Below are 24,606 nucleotides of genomic sequence, written 5' to 3' on the forward strand. Positions count from 1 at the left end.
TGGAATAATGCAAGCCCTTCTTTTAATTACTTGCGCAGGGTGTTTGATTAGAGAGCCGAAACGCTCCAACCTCTCCGTGCTTCGAGATGTATTTCTGCAAGCGTGTGCATCTGTTTGTGAGCGCGCGCTCGCACTTATCTTCATGTTGCGACGCAGTGGATCAAATTGATTTGAGATCCAGAACTGCGCAATCTTTTTTTGAAATTGGTATTCGACAGAAAGCTTATCTCCGGAGCCAGAAAAGAGGAGGGGGCGTCGAAGCAAGTGGGGATGGAGTGTTTACGTGTTGGGGGTGAAATGAAAACGGGATTGGTGTCTTGGCCGCCATTGGTCACATCTTGCATTGACTTTTTTGTTTATTCCAAAATACAGGATAACAATCTTTCTTTGTAGTCAGACACGTTGCTTTCGTCCACAGGAGTAACATGTTCGCATTCTGTCATAAACATAAGCCTAACTACTCTTTTGATCTTTGGTCATTTTCATATACTCTGCTAACATTTCTACAACTGTTATAGTAGCCTCAGCTCTGGATGATACGGTATTAGACCGTATAGTCTCCTCTCATTAATTAATGTCTCATTAATCTAGTAGATTTGTCATTGGTTGGTTGGAATTCTTTGGACTTTTAGGCCACAGTATTTATACTCCATAATCTCCGCTTTGCTGGAGTAGCATTTACGTCCAATCACAAAAAGGTTGTTTCATCGATAGACTCATATAAAAATGGTCCCCAAAATGACGGAGAATGTTAACGCATTCTGACATTTGCTTCCCAGATTGCTGTGACTTAGCAATGGATGCTGTTGTTTCTTCCCCCATTTTCTCCATTTAATCGGAGTAGGCCTCAGTCTGCTCTTGATTAAGGTTTGCCTTACTGATGGAGATGACTTGTCAAATTTGATCTTCGCGTCCCCTGTTCTTTTGTCTAAACTGTGGATGTGGCCGGATCACAACCCATAGCTTCCTCTTTGCTGTCAGAGCCGTGACGGTCACCTCTTGAATAAAGTTAGCTTTATTGATGAATTAGAGTTGTCAAATCTGTCACCAACACAGCAGGAACTGACACATTCAAGTATGCTGATGTAAGATCTCATGTTGCTGTGGCTGATGTTACGGTAGCATGCACCATTGTTTCCACATTGTTGGAGCAGCCCTTAATCTCATGAATATGTTTTATCTCACTGGTGGAGAAGATTTGTCAAATTCATACGCAAAACAACTAGGAATACCGTAAATGGAAGTTGCATTCCAGAGGCTCTCATTGAATAGCTTTTGTCTCATTGGTGAAAAAGATTGATCTGATTCATCCCCAAATCGCTGAAAAACAAATGCTTTCCCCGTATCTGTGCCTTCGTTCTAGACGTTGTCTTATTACATAATACGTAACATAGTATCCACGTGGCTGTAGCGGTCCTGCGTCGTCTGAATTTTTCTTTCTGTCAAAAACAGTCACACGCGAAAAATCAAATACGATTCGGCATAGATTTTGCAATTTCCCTTGAAATGAACGATCCCCAAACAGACACCATAGAGAAGCTTCACAAAGGTCTGCAATATGAATAGACAAGAGCAAAAGTTTTTTCCATGTGCTTTTGTTATATGGTGCACACAGTGGCATATTAAGGGAGGATGCTAAAAGCTTAGTTCTAGCGACATCATATAATGCTCCCTCACGAGTAGAGACAGGAACAAGGTAATGCTCTAAGCCAGCGCCGTCGCCCGTATATCACACACTTGATTTTCAGCCAGTCAACGGCTTGAACTTCAACTACCCCGCCGACCTCTCAGAGCCCTGTCATGGAATATATGAGTCAATCCGTCCATATAAGGAAAAGTACAAACAACTCCGATCTATTCGGGGCTCGATCAAATTTTTATATTTGAATGTCATTACTTGAACGGGTACAACGTAGAGAGCCGATTCGCCCTCTTAGCATTCATCACATGGGGACATCTGTATTATGCATGGAGATGGAACATGCTGTGAGGTTAATCAGATCTGGAGGTTTTTTTTTTTTTTGGTCCCATTTTGTCATGCAAGCGTTATCACACAGGAAATATTTCACATTTTCTAAGCAGCACACCCCCGTGATTTATGTGAGGTTGAGACTCCCTGTACGGCTCGTATAAACACCTTTAAAAAGACGTACTGGGTCATTTCACACTAATGAGCGTCTTCAAACTGTGGCTGCAAACTGCTCCCGTTTGGAGGCTGAAACACACTCGGGAGATTTTGCCAGCCATAATCCCGATTTATTTCTTTATTTATTTTGGTGGGAGCTTGCACAGGGAAGGAAAGTGAGCCAGCAGCGTAACATTATTACGTCTCTCAGTATGAAATTCTAATCCTTGTGACTCATTTCCCACAGTCTCTCCAAAACTAATCCTCAACATTTGCGGGGTGCTCACAATGCACAGTGGACACCTTTAATATGTTTCAAAATAAATATATTATTTCACACATTTATTTTGATTGCTGCGTGCATTCTTAAATGTCAGTGGACATGTATTGGCTCGTGCAATAAATATCGTTTTATATCTTCAGCACTTGCGTGAGAGACAATTATGCAACTTACCCATCGCGTTCGCCAATAATTTTGCAACAGCAAATACCACAGTTAAAGTGTAAAGTTGTTCTGTGCCACTATCTCTTGTGTCATCCACTGAAGATAAATGAATTATTCCGTTTGACCATCTGATTTCAGTATAGTAAGTAATAATTTGAGTCCAGAGAGACAGAGGGACAAGGTCAATAATTAATTGCATCTGAGGCCATTTGAAGTCATTTGCAAACCACAACTGCAGAACCTAACAAGGCGTGCGAATGGGTGACTCTTTACTCTTATAAGTGATATACTTGTGCAATGTGAAATATGACCAATTAAACACTGCTCCAATAGATCATATGTTCAAATACTGACGTATTCAAAGCTTGCCATTAATACAACCGAATAATAGCTTTGCGTTCAACTGAACAGGCCTCTCAGTTTTTGGGCAAATTTTGTTAATTTCTTCATTATCTCAGTATACATTAGTCATTTTTTGGTTTGAGTATGCTTCTCTGTGAAATGTATCTCATGTTTTGCAAAATATGCTCTATGGCGCATTAAAGGTTTAGAAACACTGACCATTCTAGTTACATACAGTAATAGTACAGCTAAAACAGCAAATCAAACGTTGCCACAGACCTCTTATAAATTGAAAATGATATTGTTTGATGCCGTTTCAAAAATGCCTCCCCTCAATCGACCTGTTTGCTGATGCTAACACATGCCTGCTCAGTGTTTTAGAAGAGGGAGGAGGATGCCTGCCGAGGGTGGGAAATAGGCAAACAGTTGCTTCCCAATTGTGGAGAAAGTAGTGTAAGCTGCTACGATTAGAGCGGAGCTTGGGTCTGCTCCTTTATTTGTTATGGAGCTTAAGTTCTTAAGCTAGTACTGCTTCGAGGGTAGGCCTTCATTCCCTGCTTATACCTGCCTGCATCTTTTTCATTTTACATGTATCTGATAGAGTCGGCAAAAGTACGCATGCTCACGTACATAAGTGGTACAGTTACGTGAGTAACAAAGTAACTGGGAAAAATAGGAACGGTTCAATTTAAAAAAATAAAAAGTGCTGACTTACGGTGATGTAATAACTCAGTGTTTGTTAATATAACTTGATGAAACTTGGGACACTAAAATAAAGATTGGCCCTATTATTACTTGCGTACTCCTCATAGAGGAAAAAAAAATAGTTTGCATTTTCTCGGTTTCGCCTTACATTTGCTGAAACTGATAAGTAAGAAAATGTACTAAACTAGCTAATAATAGCTGAAAAAAAGGAAATGTTTGACTCATTTTCCGAATGTACAGGTCACGTTGAGTTACCGGTACTTTAAAAATGGTTTAACTAAAAAAAACTCACTTACCGGTATTTTCATGGAACGTAGCAGGGGGCGGGTTGCGGAACAGCGCAAGGATAACAAAAGCTGGCAAAAATTCGTCCATATTAGGCAGCAGTACATTCTAAGATACCACCTGATGCCTTTTCCTTGCTGGTTTAGGGTTTTAAGTAGTTCAACACTGAAGCCTTAATTTCTCTTGCGATCAAGTGAGGATGAGACGAGATATGATGCCTGTGAAGCATGTCTGCTGTATTTAATGTTAAGATGGAATTTCGAAGATGCTAAACATTTCCGATGCATCCACTTGCAACAAACCTGATCCAGTTGAATTGAATTGGATGTAAAAAAACAAAAAAAAACAAATGAAAAATGAATGCTAGAATACAGATGTATTGTAAATCCACGTAGTTGAAAAAACGTAAGTATTCAGACTTAGCGTAATTGTTTCCTATCATGAGGATGAGAATAGGATCCCCTGCAATAAAAAAACAAAACAAAAACAAGACAACCACATGGATACAAGCAGATCCATGAGCATTCGCACTCAGGCAGCACGCGCAAACCCGTCTCTTAGGCAAGTGATTAAAAGGCATCGTTACGGCACTCGGGCCATAATGAGCAGCGCACACCTGTTTCCCGCAGCTGTTTCGCCAGGCGCAAGCTGTCGCCCTTCACTTACGACCACACGCTTTGAAGGTGACGACTGTTTGATGCCGTAAATCCCTCGGCCAAGTATCCCGTCGCTACGGTAACGGGCCTCATTAGGATTATGCGACTGGAGAGGCTGGTCCTGTTAGCTAAAGCACTTAATGTGCACGCGTGTGTCTCATTTTGTAAAAAAGCAACATGTGAGACGTTTTTTCCAGGTGTAGCCAACATGCTTGCAAATCTTAAAAAAAAAAAAAAAAAAAAAAAATTAAATCGATGCATTTAGGACTTGAATGTGATGTACTGGAAATGGTTATCTATGATTCACTACCCAGACTTGCATATTGCCGTGACATGCACAAATATTCTGCTTCCACGGACTGAACTGTACTGTATATAAACCATTATTTAGACATCAACTCAAATGTACCCTAGCAACCATTAACCTCATTTTCAGGTTGTCGGTATAGAGGTATACAATATGCTGTAGATATCATGCTGTGTCTTGATGGATAAAAAGCAACTCTGCGTCCATTTAGTTTTTCCTCCACAAGCTTCACTGCCGCAATCACGTGTATCACATTCATCTTGCCACCTGCTGGAAACATTCATGTCAAATTGCCTTTCCCCATTGATGTGACTAGAAATGCCATGGTACTGGTCCATATATATATATATATATATATATATATATATGTATATATGTATATATATGTATATATGTATATATATGTATATATGTATATATATATATATATATATATATATATATATATATATATATATATATATGCTCTTCATGGTGTGTCTTCTTGGCCACCAGAGGGCAATTTAATTGAGACATAATACAGTACACTTAGATTTGAAGATGAAGCACCAAAGCAATGTCAACTAAGTAGCAATATTAGTCATTTTTGCGGGGGATAAAGACTATATGCTTGTAAGTGTGGTTGTAGTCTCTTGTTTTTACTGAAATAAAAGATATTACTTGTAGCCCTTCAATGAGGTTTTGCATTATGCATTCGCTTTAGGCTGTTGGACTTTTGTTAGATCAAGTTAATGCATTTAGGTTAAAAACCCTGTGAGACTCATTGTTTAATGTTTATTCGCAAAGTAAACTTCCAGCGGGAGTGACAATAAACATGCCTGCATCTGGCATCTTCCTTTTGGAAGAATTGTTCTCTGACAAATTCGCATTCTTTTAACGACAGCATTTACATTCTAGCAAAGCACTTAGCAGAAATGCAAACTTCATTCAGGATAAAAATCAATAACCTTTCTCTTCCTCCCTTATAAAGAAATTCATATGGTAGGTAAGAGCCTCAATGGAAAAAAAAAACTTTTGCACAACAGTGCATCACAATTTGAAACAAGTGCTTCATAACCCATGGCGAAGCTCTTTAATAGAAAAAAACGTGTTTCACCTTCCGGAGGTAACGCTCAACCTGTTGGGAAACGTAGTCGCACCAGTCTTTTCTACGCTGGCCCTGAAGTGCAAATCACAAACAAAAGTCGCACCAAAAAAAAGACGCATAAAGAAAAAGGAGCGCACTTACTTTCCCTACCGTAAGTGGTTGGTGTGGGTGGGGGAGGGGGGTGTGGACTCACTCCTGATTGGAAAGCAGAGGGCCGCTCCATTGAACACAAACAAGGTTCCTCTTGTGTGCTTCTATTTTCTTGGGTGCTTCTCTCTTATAAGGTGTTTTTTGTTTTAAGGTGGTTTTTGCTTGCAATGACCTTTTTTCTTCGTTATTTGTGTGATTTGCACTTCGGGGGCACCCATACTTTTCAATGTCATTTTATTTCATGAGTATTTACTTGTAGAAAGATCATTTTTGTCCATGTTTCCCCTCAACTCAATACCACTGCAGACATATTCTATTTTTATTCAAAGAAGAGAGCTATGCTGATAACAGAGGGTATATGCAGAAGAGGAGCGTGGGAGGCTCGACTCAAATAATCAATAAGACGTAGTGCACCGGAGGCGGGGAAAGCTAAAGAAAGAATTTTTCTCTCCAATGCGGTAAATTGTTATGGACTTTCTATATGTGTATGTGTGGTGCCCATTAAACAGAGGGGGTCAAGCGCTAGGTCCAGTTTTCTAAAATCTGATGCTTGTTTCTGCACAAATTACACCTGACTGTCAGAGCTGGATTAACTTTTCTCTTCTCTTTTTTTTTTCCATTTTCTGCCCCTTCCTTTCTCTTCTTTTTGTAGGTAAGTTGCTGAAGTGAGCATGAGGGCCACGGAAGGTAACGCTTGCAGTCATCTGCTTTGTTTGGGTGGTTCTTTCTGCTGACTACCTTTTATTCAGCAAAACCTGACCACTTACGAAGGTTTCTTTCAACTTTGGTGAATTTGTTTTGACCTCGCAGGTCACGTCTCATTTTTACCCGAGATGTCGTTGTCGTGAGATTTATGTAGGATCTTGTTATGGAAAAAGCCTCCTAGAACTATGATCTTTACAACATTAACTCTGCTATTTTTGTAGGATCAATAACAAGTTAAGTATTACACAATCAGGTAACAATGAGCCAGAAAGTAAAAAGCGACTACGAAACGCTTCCAAAGATCGAGAAAAGGAACAACACAGATGTGTTGAAGCTAAACAAATGAACAGTCAAAGTAAAAAGCAGACATTCTTTGATCAAAAATTTTCATCAGAGTTGCGATTCTCATTTATTTAAATTGATATAAAAGGAAACTAAATCGATATTAAAAGTAATACATCAATTGATAGGCTTCCTGGCGGCTTCCGTACTACGCGCCGTGCCATGACGTCACCACGCAGCCCGTTCGAGATTGTCAAGGTTGCGTTGCTTGAAAGCAGTCTTGTCGCGTTCACACGGCTGTGAGTTTAAATATTTCTCTTCTGCCTTTCAGGCAAGTTTCAGTTCATTTGTTCGAGCCAACTCTTGTTTTGAAGCTATGCTTTTATTTTGCTGAAAGCTGTGGAAACCGAAAGTCTGTTGAGCTTGCGAGCGTGGGAGTTACACAATTGAGGATGAGGGAAAAGAATGTGCTTGCGTAGCAAAAAACACATTAAACTCCTGTATACAACACCTGTATGTATAAGGTTGTTTGTTCAATTGTTAAGGTGATATTTGGAAGCTAAAGTGACGTATGATGTTAGTTTAAGGGAATTGCTGTCGAATTACAAGTTCATTTAAGTTTCTTTTACACCCGCTGTGAATGTGTGCTGTAGATGAACATGGCTGATTTAATATTCGATATATGATTTAGGATAGAAAATACCAGAATTTTCCCCCCAAATTAGAGGTGTGTCTTATACACAGGTGTGTCTCATATTTGAGGAATTACGGTAATGCATTACAGCAATTACATTAGTTTTGTAATATGTTACACCAAACACTGACCAGGACACTTGAGGCACTGGGATGGTTTTTCAGTTGACACCAAGTGGCAAAATGGCTACCCCCAAAACAGGTGGATTTTGATGCTTAATTCATATTCCGCAAACGCAGTATCAATTCGAATACTGCCTGCAGACTGGTGGGGGAGTATGGTACAACTAATTGTAAATACGATTTGGGAATTGACCCGGCCTTTAAAAACTCAAGTCAACAAAATTACAACAAGGGTTTGTCTTCCTCACCTGAGGAGTGGTGCGCGTCTTTCGCCCACTGGCTGTGTTGTGGTTCGTTGCTAATCTGTTTATCTGATTAGATTCTGAGGTTACGACTCTGTCTCATTAACTTGCGGAATATTGATCGTGCCACGTTGTCTTCTGTGGCAGCCCGCGGCCGCGCTCCCAGATGAGGAGAGATGCGGCTTTTTCCCCCTTGGACTCATCAATCGATCCCTCCTCTTCTCAGGTTTGCTGCGTTTGCGAGCTTGCAAAAGTAAAAATAGCTTGCGAAGGAAAGACGAAATCCCGGAGATACGGTTTGAACATGCGTGGAGGTGCTGTTGCTTAAAGTATGTAAACAAATGATCAGCACTTAACTGCATCTGTGATGAAAGAAGAGCTTCATCTCAGTGGTGGTTCTGCATGTATTCATATTTTAGTATCATAATTGCATGTATTCCTGCGAGACAACATTTCATTTCCCCTGCACACCACAATGCTCATCATTATAAAAAAAAAATGGAACGCAAGTTTTTACATTATTTGTTTCGGGATGCATTCAGCCTCTTATATAATATTAATATAATATTTTACTCATAAGAAAAAAAATCAAATAAAAAAACAACCTTTTCCGGACTCAAACTCTGGCCAACAAACTGTATGTTACACTACTGCGTATATTAGTAACATTTGAGTGGTCAAACTAAGACATGACCACAAAAGCTTGAATTCATTTCCCCCCATGTCACAGAGTAGAAAATCCCTGCGAAGATATATATATATATATATATATATATATATATATATATATATATATATATATATATATATATATATAGATATAGATATAGATAGATAGATAGATAGATAGATAGATAAGACATTTGGATGTAAATCTATAACGATGGAACGCACAGGTTGAATAATTCACGTATTGAATGGGCATCGTGTGTCACCTCTGCGCTGTACACCCATGGTGTCACCGCACTATAAGGAATGTATGGGAGCGGCTAGGTTTGCACATCACAGTGAGTGTGTGCTACAATGTGCGAGTGTGTGCCCATCTAAGCGTGTGTGTGCCAGGGTAATGCGTCATACTGCGACTTGCAGAGAAGCCCGGGAGCTCCCCTCCGCCCGCTCCCATGCCGCTCACTCCCCAGCGTTACGTAACGATGCTCCTCACACACGTTCACTTTCCGTGGCTCTCGACTTGTTGTGTTATGTGCAGAGTGCGGTCATTTCCCAAGGCCCAATTGTGTTGCCTTTGGGTGGGAGGCTTTTGTGCTGACACTTCACAGCTGAGGGCAACCGTGCTGAGGAGTGTCCGTCGGTAATTTGCTTGCTGCTTCACTTGCTACTCCGTCTGTTAATTTGACTTTATTGCTAAGGATGTTTTTTTTTTTGTTTTTGTTTTTTAATTTGTTGATTATAATGCATCTCTTAAAAAATATGATTCCCTTGAAGTACAGAGCTCATTCTTTCAACAAATGTGCAATCAGAGAAGAGCTGTTTGACAAAAGGAGCCATTGTTGCTTGCTTAGTGAAATTTGTGACCCCTCTAGTGACAATTTATCCCCAAGAAAAATATAATTCCAATAGTAAATATTTTGCTGAGGTTGCCTTGCCTCACCCAAACAATTTTACATAAGAAAAGGCAAAGGCTTCGATTGAATATTTACGTATGAAAATATTTTCGGCGTTTAAAAAAAAAAAAAAAAAATCTTTTGTTAATTGAAATTATCCTATCATATGCATAACTTTTGCTACAGTTGGTTCACAAAACAATATTTGGACCCAACCTATCAGTAGATAACTGAGGTAAAGTAAACAGAGCTTAGGCGCTCTTTGTTGCAGCAGGTGCTGCGAGCTTGGCCTGGTCCTTTTACCGGGCAAACAATAATAGCTGTAACATGAAACTTTGTTGATCTCTGCGGGGAAGCTCTTTATTTGACAGTGCCTGCACTGATGACGTCATTGGGGAGGCTCACATACTGAGCATTGCACCTGGAGCTGTTACACACCAGAGCCGGGGAGGGACTCACTAAAATATTAACATGTGGCCGCAGGAGGTGCATACCCTTAAGTGCTTTGCATTATGTAGTGTACACACAGCGGTCGTAGCATTCATTTAGCATTCACACTAATGAGATCCAATGTTTAAAAAAAAAAAAAAAAATGTTGCTCAGGAGCTGAGCATTATGGAGTATAGTCAATGTGGTATTAGGGTCGTACAGACTAAGACCCCTGTGGTTCTTTTAGGCATATTTTGGGTGACTCTGAAATAATATGTAATCTAGAAAGTCATATTAAAAGGTGCATATGAGAAACTGTCTCAACTGAGGAAGCAATAATAATAATGACTAGAAAATGTGCAATTCCTGAAGAAATTGCGTGTGAAGGCGAAAACACTGAAGGGAGAGGCGTTGATGGTGGAATGGTGGGATTGAATTATGAATCATTATGGGTGAAAAATATAGAATTATGGGAAAATATGAATATTTATGAATTATTGGAATGGTGGGAATGATCCATGAGGTGAAATGAATGAGTTAAATATGATGAATGTGAAATGGGAAAGCTCAAAATGTGAAATATTAAAACTCCCATTGGGAATGAATGGGGAATCCTCCTATTGAAAATGAATTGTGAAATATTAAAGGGTGAAAAATATGGAAATATGGGAAAATATTGGAATGTATAAATTACTGGAATGATGGAAACGATCCCTAAGGCAAGATGAATGAGCTAAATATTGAAAATGTGAAATGTGAAAGCTGTAAATATGAAATATAAAATCACCCAATGTTAACTCAATGGGATTTTGGGCTTGGAAAACAAGGAATTTGGGGAAATCTGTAAATACAGTATTTGGAATGAGAAAATTGGAAGCAGTCGTCGCACGATTAATTGGAATAATATGAAATTGGAACGTGTGAATCAGACGAACTAGGAATGAGTTGAAACACGTCAAAAAACAGGCGGAATAAAAAAAGAGGAATAACATAGGCGAAAGCCTTCACACAATAAATTATTCACAGGTGGGTATTTGACATTTTTTTTGTTGGTCTGTCCTTTACAGTTCGTAAATATGTGCCCGTAGGTTACCTGCATGACATCACCCCTCTTTGCCGCAAAGAAAAGCATCTCAGAATGCTTTGCTCGACTATGTATGAGTTCGCTCAAATCGTATTTGTAAAAGCAAAATAAGACAACAAAAAAAGTCTACCAATACTCAATTCTTAAACATTGATTTTTACTTTAGGCCTGCACAATGAATGTTGAGCAAGATAGTGTACATATACGCATTTCACTTCATGAAACCATGACTGAAGCGCAGCGCATTGACCTCCCAGGCACGATTGGCAATCTCAGTGAGGAAAAAGTAGTTCATGTCAGTATTGCTCTGTGTAATACTATAATGACACTTTCTCTCGCTATTTTTACTGCAGCAATTTTATGCTTCAGCACTCAATAGTTATCCCTGGGTTCATGTCTTAGCTTGCTGCTTTAGCCAGTTTTACACTGTTTTGACTTTCAGACTGTTTAACTCCTATGCACTCAGTTAAAAGATTTCTCCGGAATTTGGAGGATTCAACCGAGTCACGAAATCTCACATTCCGTCAGACTTAGTCCGTTTTGAAAATGTTTCGCGTCATTCGGCGATCCGTCGGCATAACAGGCGTATATATATATATATATATATATATATATATATATATATATATATATATATATATATACACACACCACATTCCTTCACATTCCTGATGTCAAGGCCCGGCTTCCTACCCCCCCAATCTGTCGGGAGCCCCAGCGCACTGACAGGCGAGTTTCATTTGGGTGGCGGCGACGTGTGAATGAAAAGGAGGTGAAAGTTTGACTTTTAAATGTCACCGGAGCCATGATCACATACACACGCATGCATACACACTCGCACACGGCCACACATGCAGAGGGGTGGCCGGGTCACTGTTGCATGCCCCTCAGTCGCTGCTGTCACATCCAGTCAAGACACAAAACCCACAGCACTGCACCGAGGAAAGGCAACAGCAATACTGATAGCACACCGTCTCCTGAGGTTTCCTAAATGTTATTTCATTTGGATGTGATCTACAGTATACCTATTCTCATATTTGTATGTTGGCTCTTTTTCTTAATTGCGGTAGTCATTTTTTCTATTCACTTGCAACAAAATTAAGCAACTCGGCTGGTCAATGCACACTTTCAAGCAGATCCGTAACATTTAAGGATACTAAATATACACATTTAATTTATTTTACCCCTTTAGTTTACAGAAAAAAATGCTTACTTTTTTCTTAATTTTCTCGTATACTTGATATGCTCAAACATACCGCACGTAGATCATTGTGGTACAGTATGTTCTTATCATTGCAGTGTACTCTTTATGGTAATTTAATAATTAATTTAATTAATTTAATACATTGTATACACCGTTTTTCTTTGCAGTTAGTCACATCACTATTGCAAAGAGGAAAACACATAACTGAGCCAAGACAAAAGAGTCGAAAGCGGTGAGGTGTCCAAGCCAGTCCACTAATATCTAAACCACTAACATGGATTACGGGGGTTGGTTTTAAAGGGCGTGTGCCGCTTAGTCCAGTGGTTTTTCTTCCGCACTTTGGAGACAGAAAATTAAGAAAAGGCCTTTTTTTGGCTGGAAGATAATTTTATATCCTGCAAAGATCCTCCTCCCCTATAATTACTTTAACAGTTTAATGTCGCACAAGTCTGCCCCCATGTACTTTCACAACACACTTCCCGTGTGCTCTTCGTTCTGCCTTCATAATTCATGCTCTTGAACCGAATTCAAAGCAGTGGGAAAAAAAACAAACAAAAAACAAGGACACAAAAAGCAGTATGATTCACACAAAATGCCCCTCAAAAGTCATTCAAATGTGTCTTAGGTTTTTGCTGCCTCGTGTTTTTAATTCTCAGGTATGTTTGAAACACAGTAACAAAAATGAAACCCAATGAAGTCACGTAAGTAAATATACTAACTCTGCATGAGACGATCAGATTGTGACGGTATGATAACCTTGAGCAAAAATATCTTGGTATCACATTATTGACATTACAACTTATGTTACAAGTTATGTTATTTTTAAATACTTTTGCTAAATAGAATTTTTTCTACATTAAAACACACACCTGTCACTCTCTTTCTCTCTCTCCAATGTGTGCTTTTGCTTGCTAACTCACTGCTAGCTTGTAGCATACACTCAACGATAGCCTGCCCTTTTTGGAATCTGAGCTCTTCTTACACAAGTGACTTTGTTTGTTTGGACGGGGGGGAAAGTTTGATTCGTCGGGCATGCTCCAGCTTGTGAAACTGCTGGCGTCCTACATAGATCGCATAAAACGCTTTGTGAAAGTAGCATACGATAGCGTGTTTGCCACGTTACCAGCGGTAGTTAGCCGGGGAAGCAGAAAGTGGACAACACCCGTTGAAATTTGAGGATGGAGGAATCACATACGATACACAATGAGAGGATGCTCTCGCAGCACAGTGCGGTTGCCCTTTGAGGCAGACGATGCGGAAGGGTAAAGAACTTACTGAGTTGGAGGGTTTTCAATAACCATTTTAAAATCATTATTTATTGCCTGTCCGGTTACCGGCACATAAAATACCAATGCTATAACATCCCATAAATGCACTGAAAAGTAAGGTTAGCAATTAGTACTGTAGTGTACTGGCTTGCCCACCAGTATCACTCATCATGTTCCACGCTAGCAATGACAGAAGATATTGTCATGGATATCAGCTGATGTGCCATCAACATCTCTTCTCTGGTTCCCATATAAACATATTCAATAATTCATTTCAATTCATCTTTCCTCTTTGACACCAAGAGTGGATGCATTTTTCCCACAAGCCTGTGGTAATCACTGGATCACAGGGTCACTAGTGGGCCGTACCATCCCTCCGCGGAATTACTAATCAGGCTCGCATTGACAATCAGTCCATACAGCTCAGTGATTAAGGCTGCGACGAGTCAGCCGGCACAAGGGGGGAGAAGTCAGCCTGAGCGTCTCGACCACAACAGTGACACAACGTTGGCGCAATGCAGAAGAAGTCTATTTTTGGAGGGCTAGAGCAACGGAGCTAGGAAATGGAGGTGCTGGGGGATGCACCATTTGCCGACGGGGAGACTGCCTTTTTGGCGGTGAGAAATAAGGACACGGTGCAGATGCACCATTGGGTTTGTGAATGAGATCCACATAGGCATACATTCGTGTCCAATGTATAGAGTAAACAGTCCCCCGCCGATTAGCGTTATTAATACTTTTTGCTTGGAAACTATCCTCTATTTGCTGAAAAACCAGCTTTCATGAACAAATTAGTCTCAAGGAAGTACAGTTGGGGGCCAAAAAAATAGAATGTCAAGGGAAAATCAATTCATTTCAGTCATTAAAAAAACTCCGACGGCTCACAAAATTTGAATAGGTCAAGCAATATTGTTTTATATTTTAATATTTTTGGCACAATCTGTATATTGAATAATACAACTGAGAGACAAGCTCCATATGCAACAGAGGAACCACGTTTAGCCTGGTTTGTAAGTGGTGAGTCATTGGTGCAGACTGTTGCATATTTCTAAATTCAATCTGTGAGCCATTTATTTTTATGGGTAATGTTGTAATACAGTTTTGATCTGAATCTATGCTTTAATCATTCTTTGTACTACATCTAAAGTTTGAACTATTATAGACAATCATCATCTCTGTAGTAGGACTCAATTCCCGGACTGATGATCACCAGCCATTCGCCGGACATATACAGTGGGCCCCCGGGTTACGAACTTAATCCGTTCAGCGGCTACGCTCGTATCTCGAATTGCTCGTATAGCGGGCAATCCAAACCCATGTTAATTCGTGAATGCGTGCAACGCGCGCCGAAGCCTTAGGTAAAAACGACACACTGTATACATATATTAAAATTGAGTGACATAATCTGCTGTACACTTGCATTACATAATAAATACAATGGATAAATAGCTTTTACCTTTGAAACGACTAGACTTGAGCTGGGTGTAAGCAGAGGGGTGGCAGAGTCCAACGCTCAAAGTTAACACGGCGATAGATATGTTATTGGTCTTACAGTGTTAGAGTAACTCTTTCAGTCAGGGTGCAAATCACGCAGATACTAAAACATCATCCTCTTATTTCTTTCTTTACCGCTGCTAGTAATTTTAGAAGCTATGTCTAACAGATAAAGTTTGCAAAGTCTTCACAACATTCCGTTTTTCACTAATTTTCTCTCCTACCTTCCATCCTGTCCCATCAAGCTAGATAAAGGCGTTCGGCCAATAGCATATCGGCATTTCTGTGATTGACGTGTGACGCCGGCCAATAGCATCTCCGTGAGTGAGACCGGGTGACCTTAATCGACCAATAGCATATTCGCATCTCCGTGACTGACTGATAATTATTCGCACTTTTTTTTAAACGGTTGGAATGTATTGACAATTAATTTAAAAAAAAAACACACATTTAAACCAATGACAATTCTTTGTCCTGCAATCGGCACATTTAATTTCATGTCAGCTGTTTTTCCCTTTAGCTGTACAAACACTACACTTAAATGGTAATATATTTAGACACCGTGAGTGAGACAGTCAGTGTGACGTTGTAAGACCAATAGCGTTCACGTTACTGCCACAAGTATCTACTGATGATTGATGATGTCGCTACTGTTGATTTTATTGACACAATTAAACGAGAACATTTCTACATACTCAATGGCCGGCATGTCGAATTGCTCGTAAGGCGAGAGGTTTGTTCGTAAGCGGAGGACAAAAATCTCCCTGATCCACGCTCGTAAGGCGAATTGTTCGTAAATCAGGATGCTCGTAAGCCGGGGGCCGACTGTACATATGTACAATTAACCATCCACACTCAAGTTACACCTGTGGTCAGTTTGGGATTGATGAGCTTTGAAAAGAAAAATTGCAACGGAGCTTTAGCTTGAAAAATCTTGGTCGTGTGGAGAGCCTAATGAGAAATTTGGGGTCTAACATTCAACATCGTCCAGATCGCCCACCGTAGTCCATCCCTCCATCCTGCCTGTGTTCTAGCTCCTGTCTTTGCCCATCACTGTAAAGAATGGAGATAGAAAATGGAAAGCTTCAGAGCCACTTGTGCATACAAGCACTAGAAAACCATACGCTGAACTGATTGTTCGTCCGTCCTGGCATCCATCCATCCATCCATCCATCCATCCATCCATCCATCCATCCATCCATCCATCCTCCCATTCATCTTCTACCACAGTGTATCCTCTTCAGGATGAAGAGTAAACTGGAGTGTGTCTGACTGAGTGAGAAGTGTATTTCACCCTGGGCTCCTTTTCATTGCCCTTTCAGACCTATAGGCAGCTGGGAGTCGAATTAACTGGAGGAAATCAGTGCAGAAGACTCACATTCAAACTCTAGTTACACAGACAATAGAATGGCACCTGTTAGAATGGTAATTTAGCTATATTCATGGTAATGTGACAAGAAGACATTTCCTTTCTTTCACTTGGCCATGAAATCAAAGTCACTGGGGAAAAAAGCTAACAATCAAGTGAACAATTTGGTCTGTTGCCACTTAAACCTTCTTTATATTCTTCAAATGGCCCTTGAAGCCTCCATGCCCCCCCCCTAATAGATGCTGATCTGATTACAAATATCTGTCTCCAGTAGGGAATCAGTTACCATTTTCTGAAATGCCATCGCATACGCCTGTGTGAATGGCAAGGAGGAGGCCTGGTGCCTGTGGGCTTTTTTGCACTGCGGCACACATAAAAGTGATGGACAGCCGGCCCCCCGTCAAAGGAGCTAAACGTGCGCAAGGCTCCACTTTTCTCCACCTCTCTGGAGAGCATCACTTTCAAATTTGGATCTTCACTTGAGAATTCCAGTGTTGTTATCGAGATTCGCTGTGGCATTATCAACATGCTGGTCAACCTTCAATTTGTTCAGATTCTGAAGCCAATCCCATAGGAAATCATGTGATTCAAATAGACTTGACTGCCCTATTAGGTAGCAGACTATTTGTTGAATGGTTGCTTGAATAATTTAAAAATAATTTTCTTCGTTTACATGGGGGCTTTGGTTTTCATAGGTGTCCCGTTCCTATAGCGTCCTATATCAATTTGTTCTTAGGTCCAAGATGTTGTTCACTACACTGAAAAAAATGGTGTTGAAATGATTCCATTTTAATTCATCAATGAAATCATGTGGATCCAGGGATATTTCACAGATAGATGTTAATTCTACTCCAAAAATTATTTGTATCTGAGTTGTTTCAGTGCAACACTTTTTCCACTTTATGCAAATACAGTAGTAGCTAACTCCAAACCATCATAAACACAAGCACCCGATGCTGTTCAATTTCATTTAATTTCACATGGTATAGAAGCAGTCACATGACCGGTAGTGTTGTTATTCTGTCACGTTCTTTGACGTTGGCCATCGCATCCTTTGTTTCCGGGATCAATAGAAGCAGGCTACATACGTACAAGGTTAAATTCACTGCTAACATGAAATCAATATTGATTGGTTCCGCTGTACAATCTACCTCTTTTTATTGGCTAACGAGGGCCACGCGGCACTGTTGGTCAACCAGCGCAATGGCGTACAGTATTTATTATATGCTGAATTATATTTTCTATTGCAGACAATCCTACTGCTAGAGACAGTGTTGTTTGGCAATGTCTGAAAAAATATTAAAAAACACGTCTATTTTTTCGTAGACTTGTTTTAGCTTTTGCTCCCTTCCTCTTTCTATTTGTGTCAACTGGCAGAATGAGTCGTGACAACTCACCAGCGTTGAGTGGAAAGGGGGCCAAGAGCCCGCCGGGGAAACGTCTCAGATTATGCAACATGACAAGCAGAGACAAACGGGACATACTGTGTTGACTCCATCACCACTAACATATACTGTACATTGAAAGGAATCGTCAGATTATTGAGGATTTTGAATGCTCTATACTGTTGGTGTGATTGTGTGTCTGACTGTATTATTTCACAGTGGAGAAAATTAAACTGCAATTTGACACGTAAATATAGAGCGGTGCCTGCAGCCCTGCGCCCTAGACGCATCATTTTTTCCAGGTCAACATACCAAGGAATCTAATTGGAGACCCAACAGTTAAGCAGTGTCACAGCCATAACGTGTGTGCCGAGCTGAGTGCGCAGAGCGCGATGTTTAGCGAGAGAGGGAGGGGCAATGAAAGATTTTGAGCGCAGCAAAATATTTCGCTTTGCTCAAAATATCTAATTGCTCGCGCAGAATCTATCATTGCTCGCTCAATACAGATTACTGTGCTCAAAATCCAATATTGCTTGCTCAAAATCTATCAATCTATTCATTTTACTGTAGTTTTTGCTCACGTATGTAAATGCAGTTTTAACTTATGACTTACTTTATCCTTTTTACTGTACAACTGGGGCTCCAAACATTTCTGTTGAGACCCACAGCTTTGTGGTATTGCAAGTCCCGGGTGCCCAAGAGTAAAATGAACCCAGCAGCAACAAGAATGATTTGACAAAAAGGAAAGGAAACAGGAAACTAAATATACTCCAAACTGACGAGACAACAATGAACACCCGGACAGGACACAATCGGTGCAGGGAGCCGATTGGCTGACGGAAGGGAAATGGGTTGAAGAGGACAGGTAGACACAGTCAATCTAACAAGGCACAACACAAGGGACAAGAAAAACATAAACAACTAGGAACCATCCAAACTAAATTCTGGACCATGAAAGAAACACAAAAATCAATACGACCCCAAGATATAAATGAAAACAAAACCACCAACAATATCCCAAAACATAACAAACATTGGCTTGTTTTATACAAAACAACCCAGAAGGTTGGGTCAAATTAATCCAAGTATTGTGCCGGCCCATTTGACTCATAGTTTTGACGCATGCACTATTATTCACAAAATGATGATACATTTGCAATTTCATTTGAAATATTCTTTGTTTTGTTAAGTTGTAAATGAATCTTCAATTCAGATTTTAATTCGTCAAGGCTTTTCTACAATTACTTGACTTGTTGCCATTCGGGTCACCGTGACGTAAATGGAACGTGAATGTCACTATTAACATCAATGGGGATACAAAAAAACACAGATATGGAACCCTGCAATTTTTCGCAACTTAAGTTAAGCCTTGGAAGCGGTCTTGTTAGTTTTGCGACCGTCCTTTGAAGCCTCCTAAATGAAAATGTTTTCCCTGTCGCCGCTTTTACGACACGAGTCATCCCGCTTGCGCGCACAAACCGACCACAGTCTCCCAGCGGGACCGCATCTCGGCCCCAACGTTGGCCACAAGCGGATTCCTCGCCCGTCACCGGTTGCCACACCCAACCCGCGTAGCCCAGAGGTGCAAGCCGACAAGGGCGGCGAGGCGGTTTGGACTCCTGGCAGCGTTTGAGAGGCTGCTGACGTGCGTGTCGGGCAGGAAGTGTGCAAGAAGCAGTGCTGGATCCTGTTTTTCAGACCGCAAGCAACTGGAGGCGCGCCACTGCTATGACATGTAATGCGCAACACACACACACACACACACACACGGTGCACTCACACCGACCTTCACTCATAACTTCCTCGCAAACCACTCCCCCAGCCCAAATTCCTAAATGCATGCATGCACGCAAATACGCACGCTTTCTGCAATTAGTGTCAGTCATGCGTGTGAGGGGCTGCAGTTATCTTCACACCTCAGTGCTTATGAATGACATCATGACGTATGACTCTCTTTCACACTCTAAATAGGCTAAAGCTTGTTCTCACGAGAATGCTGCAGGATTTTATACAGAGGTAAAACACTGTAATTGGTAGAACAATTACTTATTTTGGCAGTCGACCTGAAAAATCATTTTTAAAAAGGGTTCCACAGCTTAAAAAGCATATTGTGAATTTCAAATATCAACCACGGAGTTATCCCTTATCGCTAGTTAAAACTGCATGTAATTTAAAGGGCATGTCACCGTGGAGGTATTTTTTTTTTTTTCTTAAATTTGTGGTAAGAATATTTTGCTGGAGTGGCATGGTTGGATGGTGGCTTCAAGAGCTTCCTCACCATTGGATTGGCTGGCCACCAATCCCAAGGTGTTTTGCGCCGCTCACTAACGTCACTTAGGAAAGCCTTCATCTCAACTGCGACTCTCGTGAGGCTAAGCGGTGTAAACATGGCTGAGTGGATATTTTCAATTTTGGATGCAATAAACTTTGACACCTAAAAAGGATACATTCTTTTCATATTGTTTCTTCAGAAAATTTAAATGTAGATTTAGCATCTACAATGTAGAAAATTTCCATTGAAGAAGATGTCCAAGAAAATTTTAACTTTTGAACACAATACGGTGACAATTGTGCTTATTAGTTACATTTTCTTCGAAAATTTTCAAGAGAATTGTCCCATGCAGAAAATATTCCTGATCAATATCATTTTTTATGATTTCCTGCTAAATTTTCCATTGAAAATTGTCGCGTCATAACACAAAATGTTTTACCTATCTTTTCACTCCAAGATATTCCTACTAATCAACTCACGGTGAAAGATGATTTGTCTGTGATTTTATTAATTTGACTTGTGAAATCATTCTCTTCCAACACGCTATCGCTCCAGTTACAAATATTAAACACAAAAAATATTATTTTCATCATAGAACTTTGAATATTCTTTTGAACTCAATAAACTGAGTTGTAAAGACGAGTCAAGCTGAGCGCTCACCCATCACAGTTGCAAAGGTCAACTATTAAATCAATGCGCACTACGGCTTCTGCATTGATGTCCTTCCCTCATTTGGTGTGTTCATTTTGAAGTCGGACTTCGCAGAACACTGTTGACATGTGACGCGGTGTTCGTTGTGGCTAACTTGATGGTGCGCGTATGGCATAGTTACACGAAAGTGGATTTCTTTTTTTTCTTTTTTTATTTATAAAATCGATGAATTGCAGTAAATGAAAAGCTTGATTCTTATCCGAATCGCTGTTTTTTTTGTTTGTTTGTTTTTGGTGGCGGTGTTTATTGTATTTATTTACAGTACTTGGAGCGTCCTACATGAGGAAACTCATACCTGTTTCCCACAATGGACTGACGTTTTGGAAAATTTCCATTGATTGTTCTGCAATATTCAAGAATGCAAATGCCGCTCACTTGTTATTTTTACATGATTTCTTTCTAAATTTGTATGCTAACATATCAAACGTTGCATGCGCAGCGGAGATATAAATGTTACTACAATGTGTTTTTTTTACCATTTTCTTAACTTGGTTCATAAAATAATTCCCTTTCAACTCAATGCATTTAAACTTTTTATGTATAATTGCCCTATTTGAGACACCTTCAAATCCACTCATCTTAATTTCTGGCATTATTCTCCGAAATATGTGTGAGAAAAATAATCCCCTCTGAGCATGATGCATTTTTAAATTGTTTAATTTATTGGAAATCGTCCTCTTTTGAATGCAACAGCCTTTTTACGACTATTTCCCAATCACGAACACATTCACTTTTATATAGACAATTTTTAACTGAGGCTCAAAGGTGCTGGTGCAAGAAGAGAGGAATGTCTGTTTCTGGTTAGTAGTTACGAGGTAGTTAAACATCCTGTGTCATCAGTTTCCAAGAATGCCCCAGCATGTTTTTGTGGCGTTACTCACACACCCGCACACTGAACCACATGCGACGCAACATAAGGCCAGCATGCCTTGCTTGCGCAGTTACGATGACGTCGGCGGACAAACAAAGGCGTACTCCGCAAAGAAAAGAAAGGTGCGGCAGCAGATGGATATTAGTGGGCGAATGTCAACTCATGCTTGCGCACATTGCATACACACGATCGGCTTTCTATTGTGTTTTGTGTGCATGCGAGCACATGTGTGGACACGTCACTCAGGAACGGAGCGTAGCGCCGTATGCTAAGAGGATCAATAGGTTTTAGTAGAGTGGAGACTGAAGGCACACCTCTTAGACAGGGTCGGGACATCCCACACGCGGGAGAGGAGGAGGAGAGAGGCAGAGATAGGCTCAGATGGTTCATTGTTGTTGTTGGGGTTTTTTTTTCGCGGTCACTCCCTCTCTCCCTTCCTATTTCCTTACTTTCCTCAGTGGGATGTTGAGAAAGTAAGCGAGGCAAAGCAGAGCGCTCTGCAACATGCTCAGTCACGCTAGCGCCAATCCTCCTCATCCCGCCGCTGCCGCCGCTGCCCCCCGTCAGCTGTTCTCCGGAGGAATGACTCCCTGAAGCCGGCTCACCATGTGGATGTGGGGCAGTCATTTCCAGACCTTTGCCGGAAGAATACCAAGAAAAAAGGAGCAGCGGTGGCGGCAGCCCGCGGGGCTCGGCGTGGGTGGCCACACTGCTGGGAGTCCATACGCTGCAGTTTTTACACTGGGATTTCATCTGCCTTTTTATAGAGGATATTTTTTATCTTGAATTTTATGGTGCTACTTCATTTTAAAGTTTTGTTGTTGTTTTTTTTAAACTGCTTCCAAAGACTATTTATAGCTTTCTGCTGGACTCATCTAGTATACTGCAGCATGGGCCGTCACACATGATACCGGTGCACACTGTGGGTCTTTGCCCGTGGCTAGAATACTAGAATCCGGGTCAGAAAAAAGCTGAGTACTCTTCAGCATGAAGCCCGGACTGTGTCCTGTTGTCTCCAGCGACAGGACCATGAAGCACCTTAGTCACTTTCCCTTTAGAAGACACTCTTGGATATGGTGAGTTTCAACCAATAAGTCATGTTTTCCTTGCAATCTCAAGCCAGGAAACATATTGTGAAACGGGCCCAACATTTCCTGTTATTTTGCATCTACAACCAACGTGAACAAGGAGGAAAAAAATAGAACGTGCAACAAGCGGACGTTTACTGCTTTTTGAGTACCAAAAAATAAGCAACGTTGCTTTCTTGGCCTTTTCCCCTACTGTCTGGTTTTTATTAGTCATCTTCAATGAGGCTACATGGTCATTTGGGAATACTATAATTGTGCCATAACTACGCTTGAATACGAGAGGAGGCGCGTAGATGAGTCAGTGATGTCATCAGAAAGTGCTGTTTGGGATGGCTAATTGGCTCCATTTTGTAGGAATTAAGCGGACCCAAGAACAGCTTGTTTGTTTGTTGTGGAACATCACAACATAAAGTGGAACACTGTCAGTTCTGATGCAATTCATTATCATTTGCTATGGTCATGGGGCTAACTAGGGACACATCTCATTTTACCACTGATCACATTTTACCATAACATTGCACTGGTTGATTTTACAGCCCTTTTTGTGTCAATTCTCTTTATGGGAAACAGCAAGCTAGCCATAACAGGGAGTGTAAAAAGAACCTCTGACACTATGCCTGAAAAAATTCTGTCAATTTCGTCTTGCAAAAAGTTTGAAAAATAAAATAAGGTCTGTCTTTGCAGTTTATGCAGAAAATGACATTTAAAACCATTTTTATCTGACATGTAATTATGTTAGAAAACGTAAAAATAATTGTGGATGTTACTCTAAGGCATTCATACTGAATACGGCTGCAAAAGAGAAGATAGGTGGATGGTGCTGATTTTTACAAGCGATTTAAAAGAAGGAACTAATACCCACTACCTCTGAAATGTAGCACCTTCATCTCCCCAATATGTGTCTCTGCCATTCATATAGAACCTGGACAAAAAAAAGGTGTGAAACTTGGAATTTTGCTACTGTGGGTTTGGGTTGATTCTACTACTTATGTAGGAATATCGCTGGGTCAGCTTTGTCCCTCCCATGAGACAGTTGACAAGGCAGTGTTTCAGGTTCAGGGAGTTTTCATTCAAGATACATAAGTTTAACTGTGGCGTTAGCGGAAGCCGACATTGACGTGCACGGAGACGTCAGTGTAGTATCATTATTTTACTGCTCTGTCATGCACGGAAGAAGGCGGATTTTGTAGACAGGAAGGTGCAGTCCAAATAACCCTTCAAGATTACTTTCAACATCCTTGTTCCTCTCTCGACGCTTGCATTGCTAGTGTTTTGCTAGGACATTGGAGCAGACCACCGAAAGTATACATTTTTTAATATGTCAATTTAATTTCGATAATGACACTATATTGGCGATAGTCAACGGGATAAGTTTGATCAAAAGGGCATTTGTTTCGTAATTAATTTAAGTCTACAGTGATGCTCTTTGAATGCTTTGTGTGCTAACAATTCAACAAGGTCCCATGCTTGTCACTTGCGAGCTTTCGTCTATGAAACATGACAGAAGAGCTTTGTGGACTCCATTTAAACCCAGGCAGGGATTTCGGTTGTACTCAATCACTAACCAGTGGGCACCATTATTGTTGTGTGCTGCGTGTGTGTGCAAGTTGGCATGTGTGTGCGGTCTGCATTTAGGAGTATCATGTGGCAATATGGCTTGTGACATTTATTGTCAAATAAAATAATGTTTCCATCTCTTTATCCCACAACAATTAAAGCAGA

The 24,606-nt window shown here is 40.5% G+C and overlaps 1 protein-coding gene across 3 annotated transcripts in view; it reads left to right on the forward strand.

The window, feature by feature from the left end:
• Positions 1-24,606, forward strand: part of pde4d (phosphodiesterase 4D, cAMP-specific) — a 156,667-nt gene that overhangs the window by 66,862 nt on the left and 65,199 nt on the right. The window contains exon 1 of one of the 3 annotated variants that reach the window (XM_088431129.1): positions 22,186-22,872. The exons of the other annotated variants lie outside the window; for them this stretch is intronic. Coding sequence (XP_088287255.1) covers positions 22,784-22,872 — 89 coding nt within the window. The 5' untranslated portion in view covers positions 22,186-22,783. Of the gene's footprint in view, positions 1-22,185; positions 22,873-24,606 lie in introns of those variants that run through there. 3 annotated transcript variants of the gene reach the window in all.

Source organism: Hippichthys cyanospilos, chromosome 1 (genome assembly GCF_059441005.1).
Source record: "Hippichthys cyanospilos isolate Australia breed blue-spotted pipefish chromosome 1, RoL_Hcya_1.0, whole genome shotgun sequence".
NCBI lineage: Eukaryota > Metazoa > Chordata > Actinopteri > Syngnathiformes > Syngnathidae > Hippichthys > Hippichthys cyanospilos.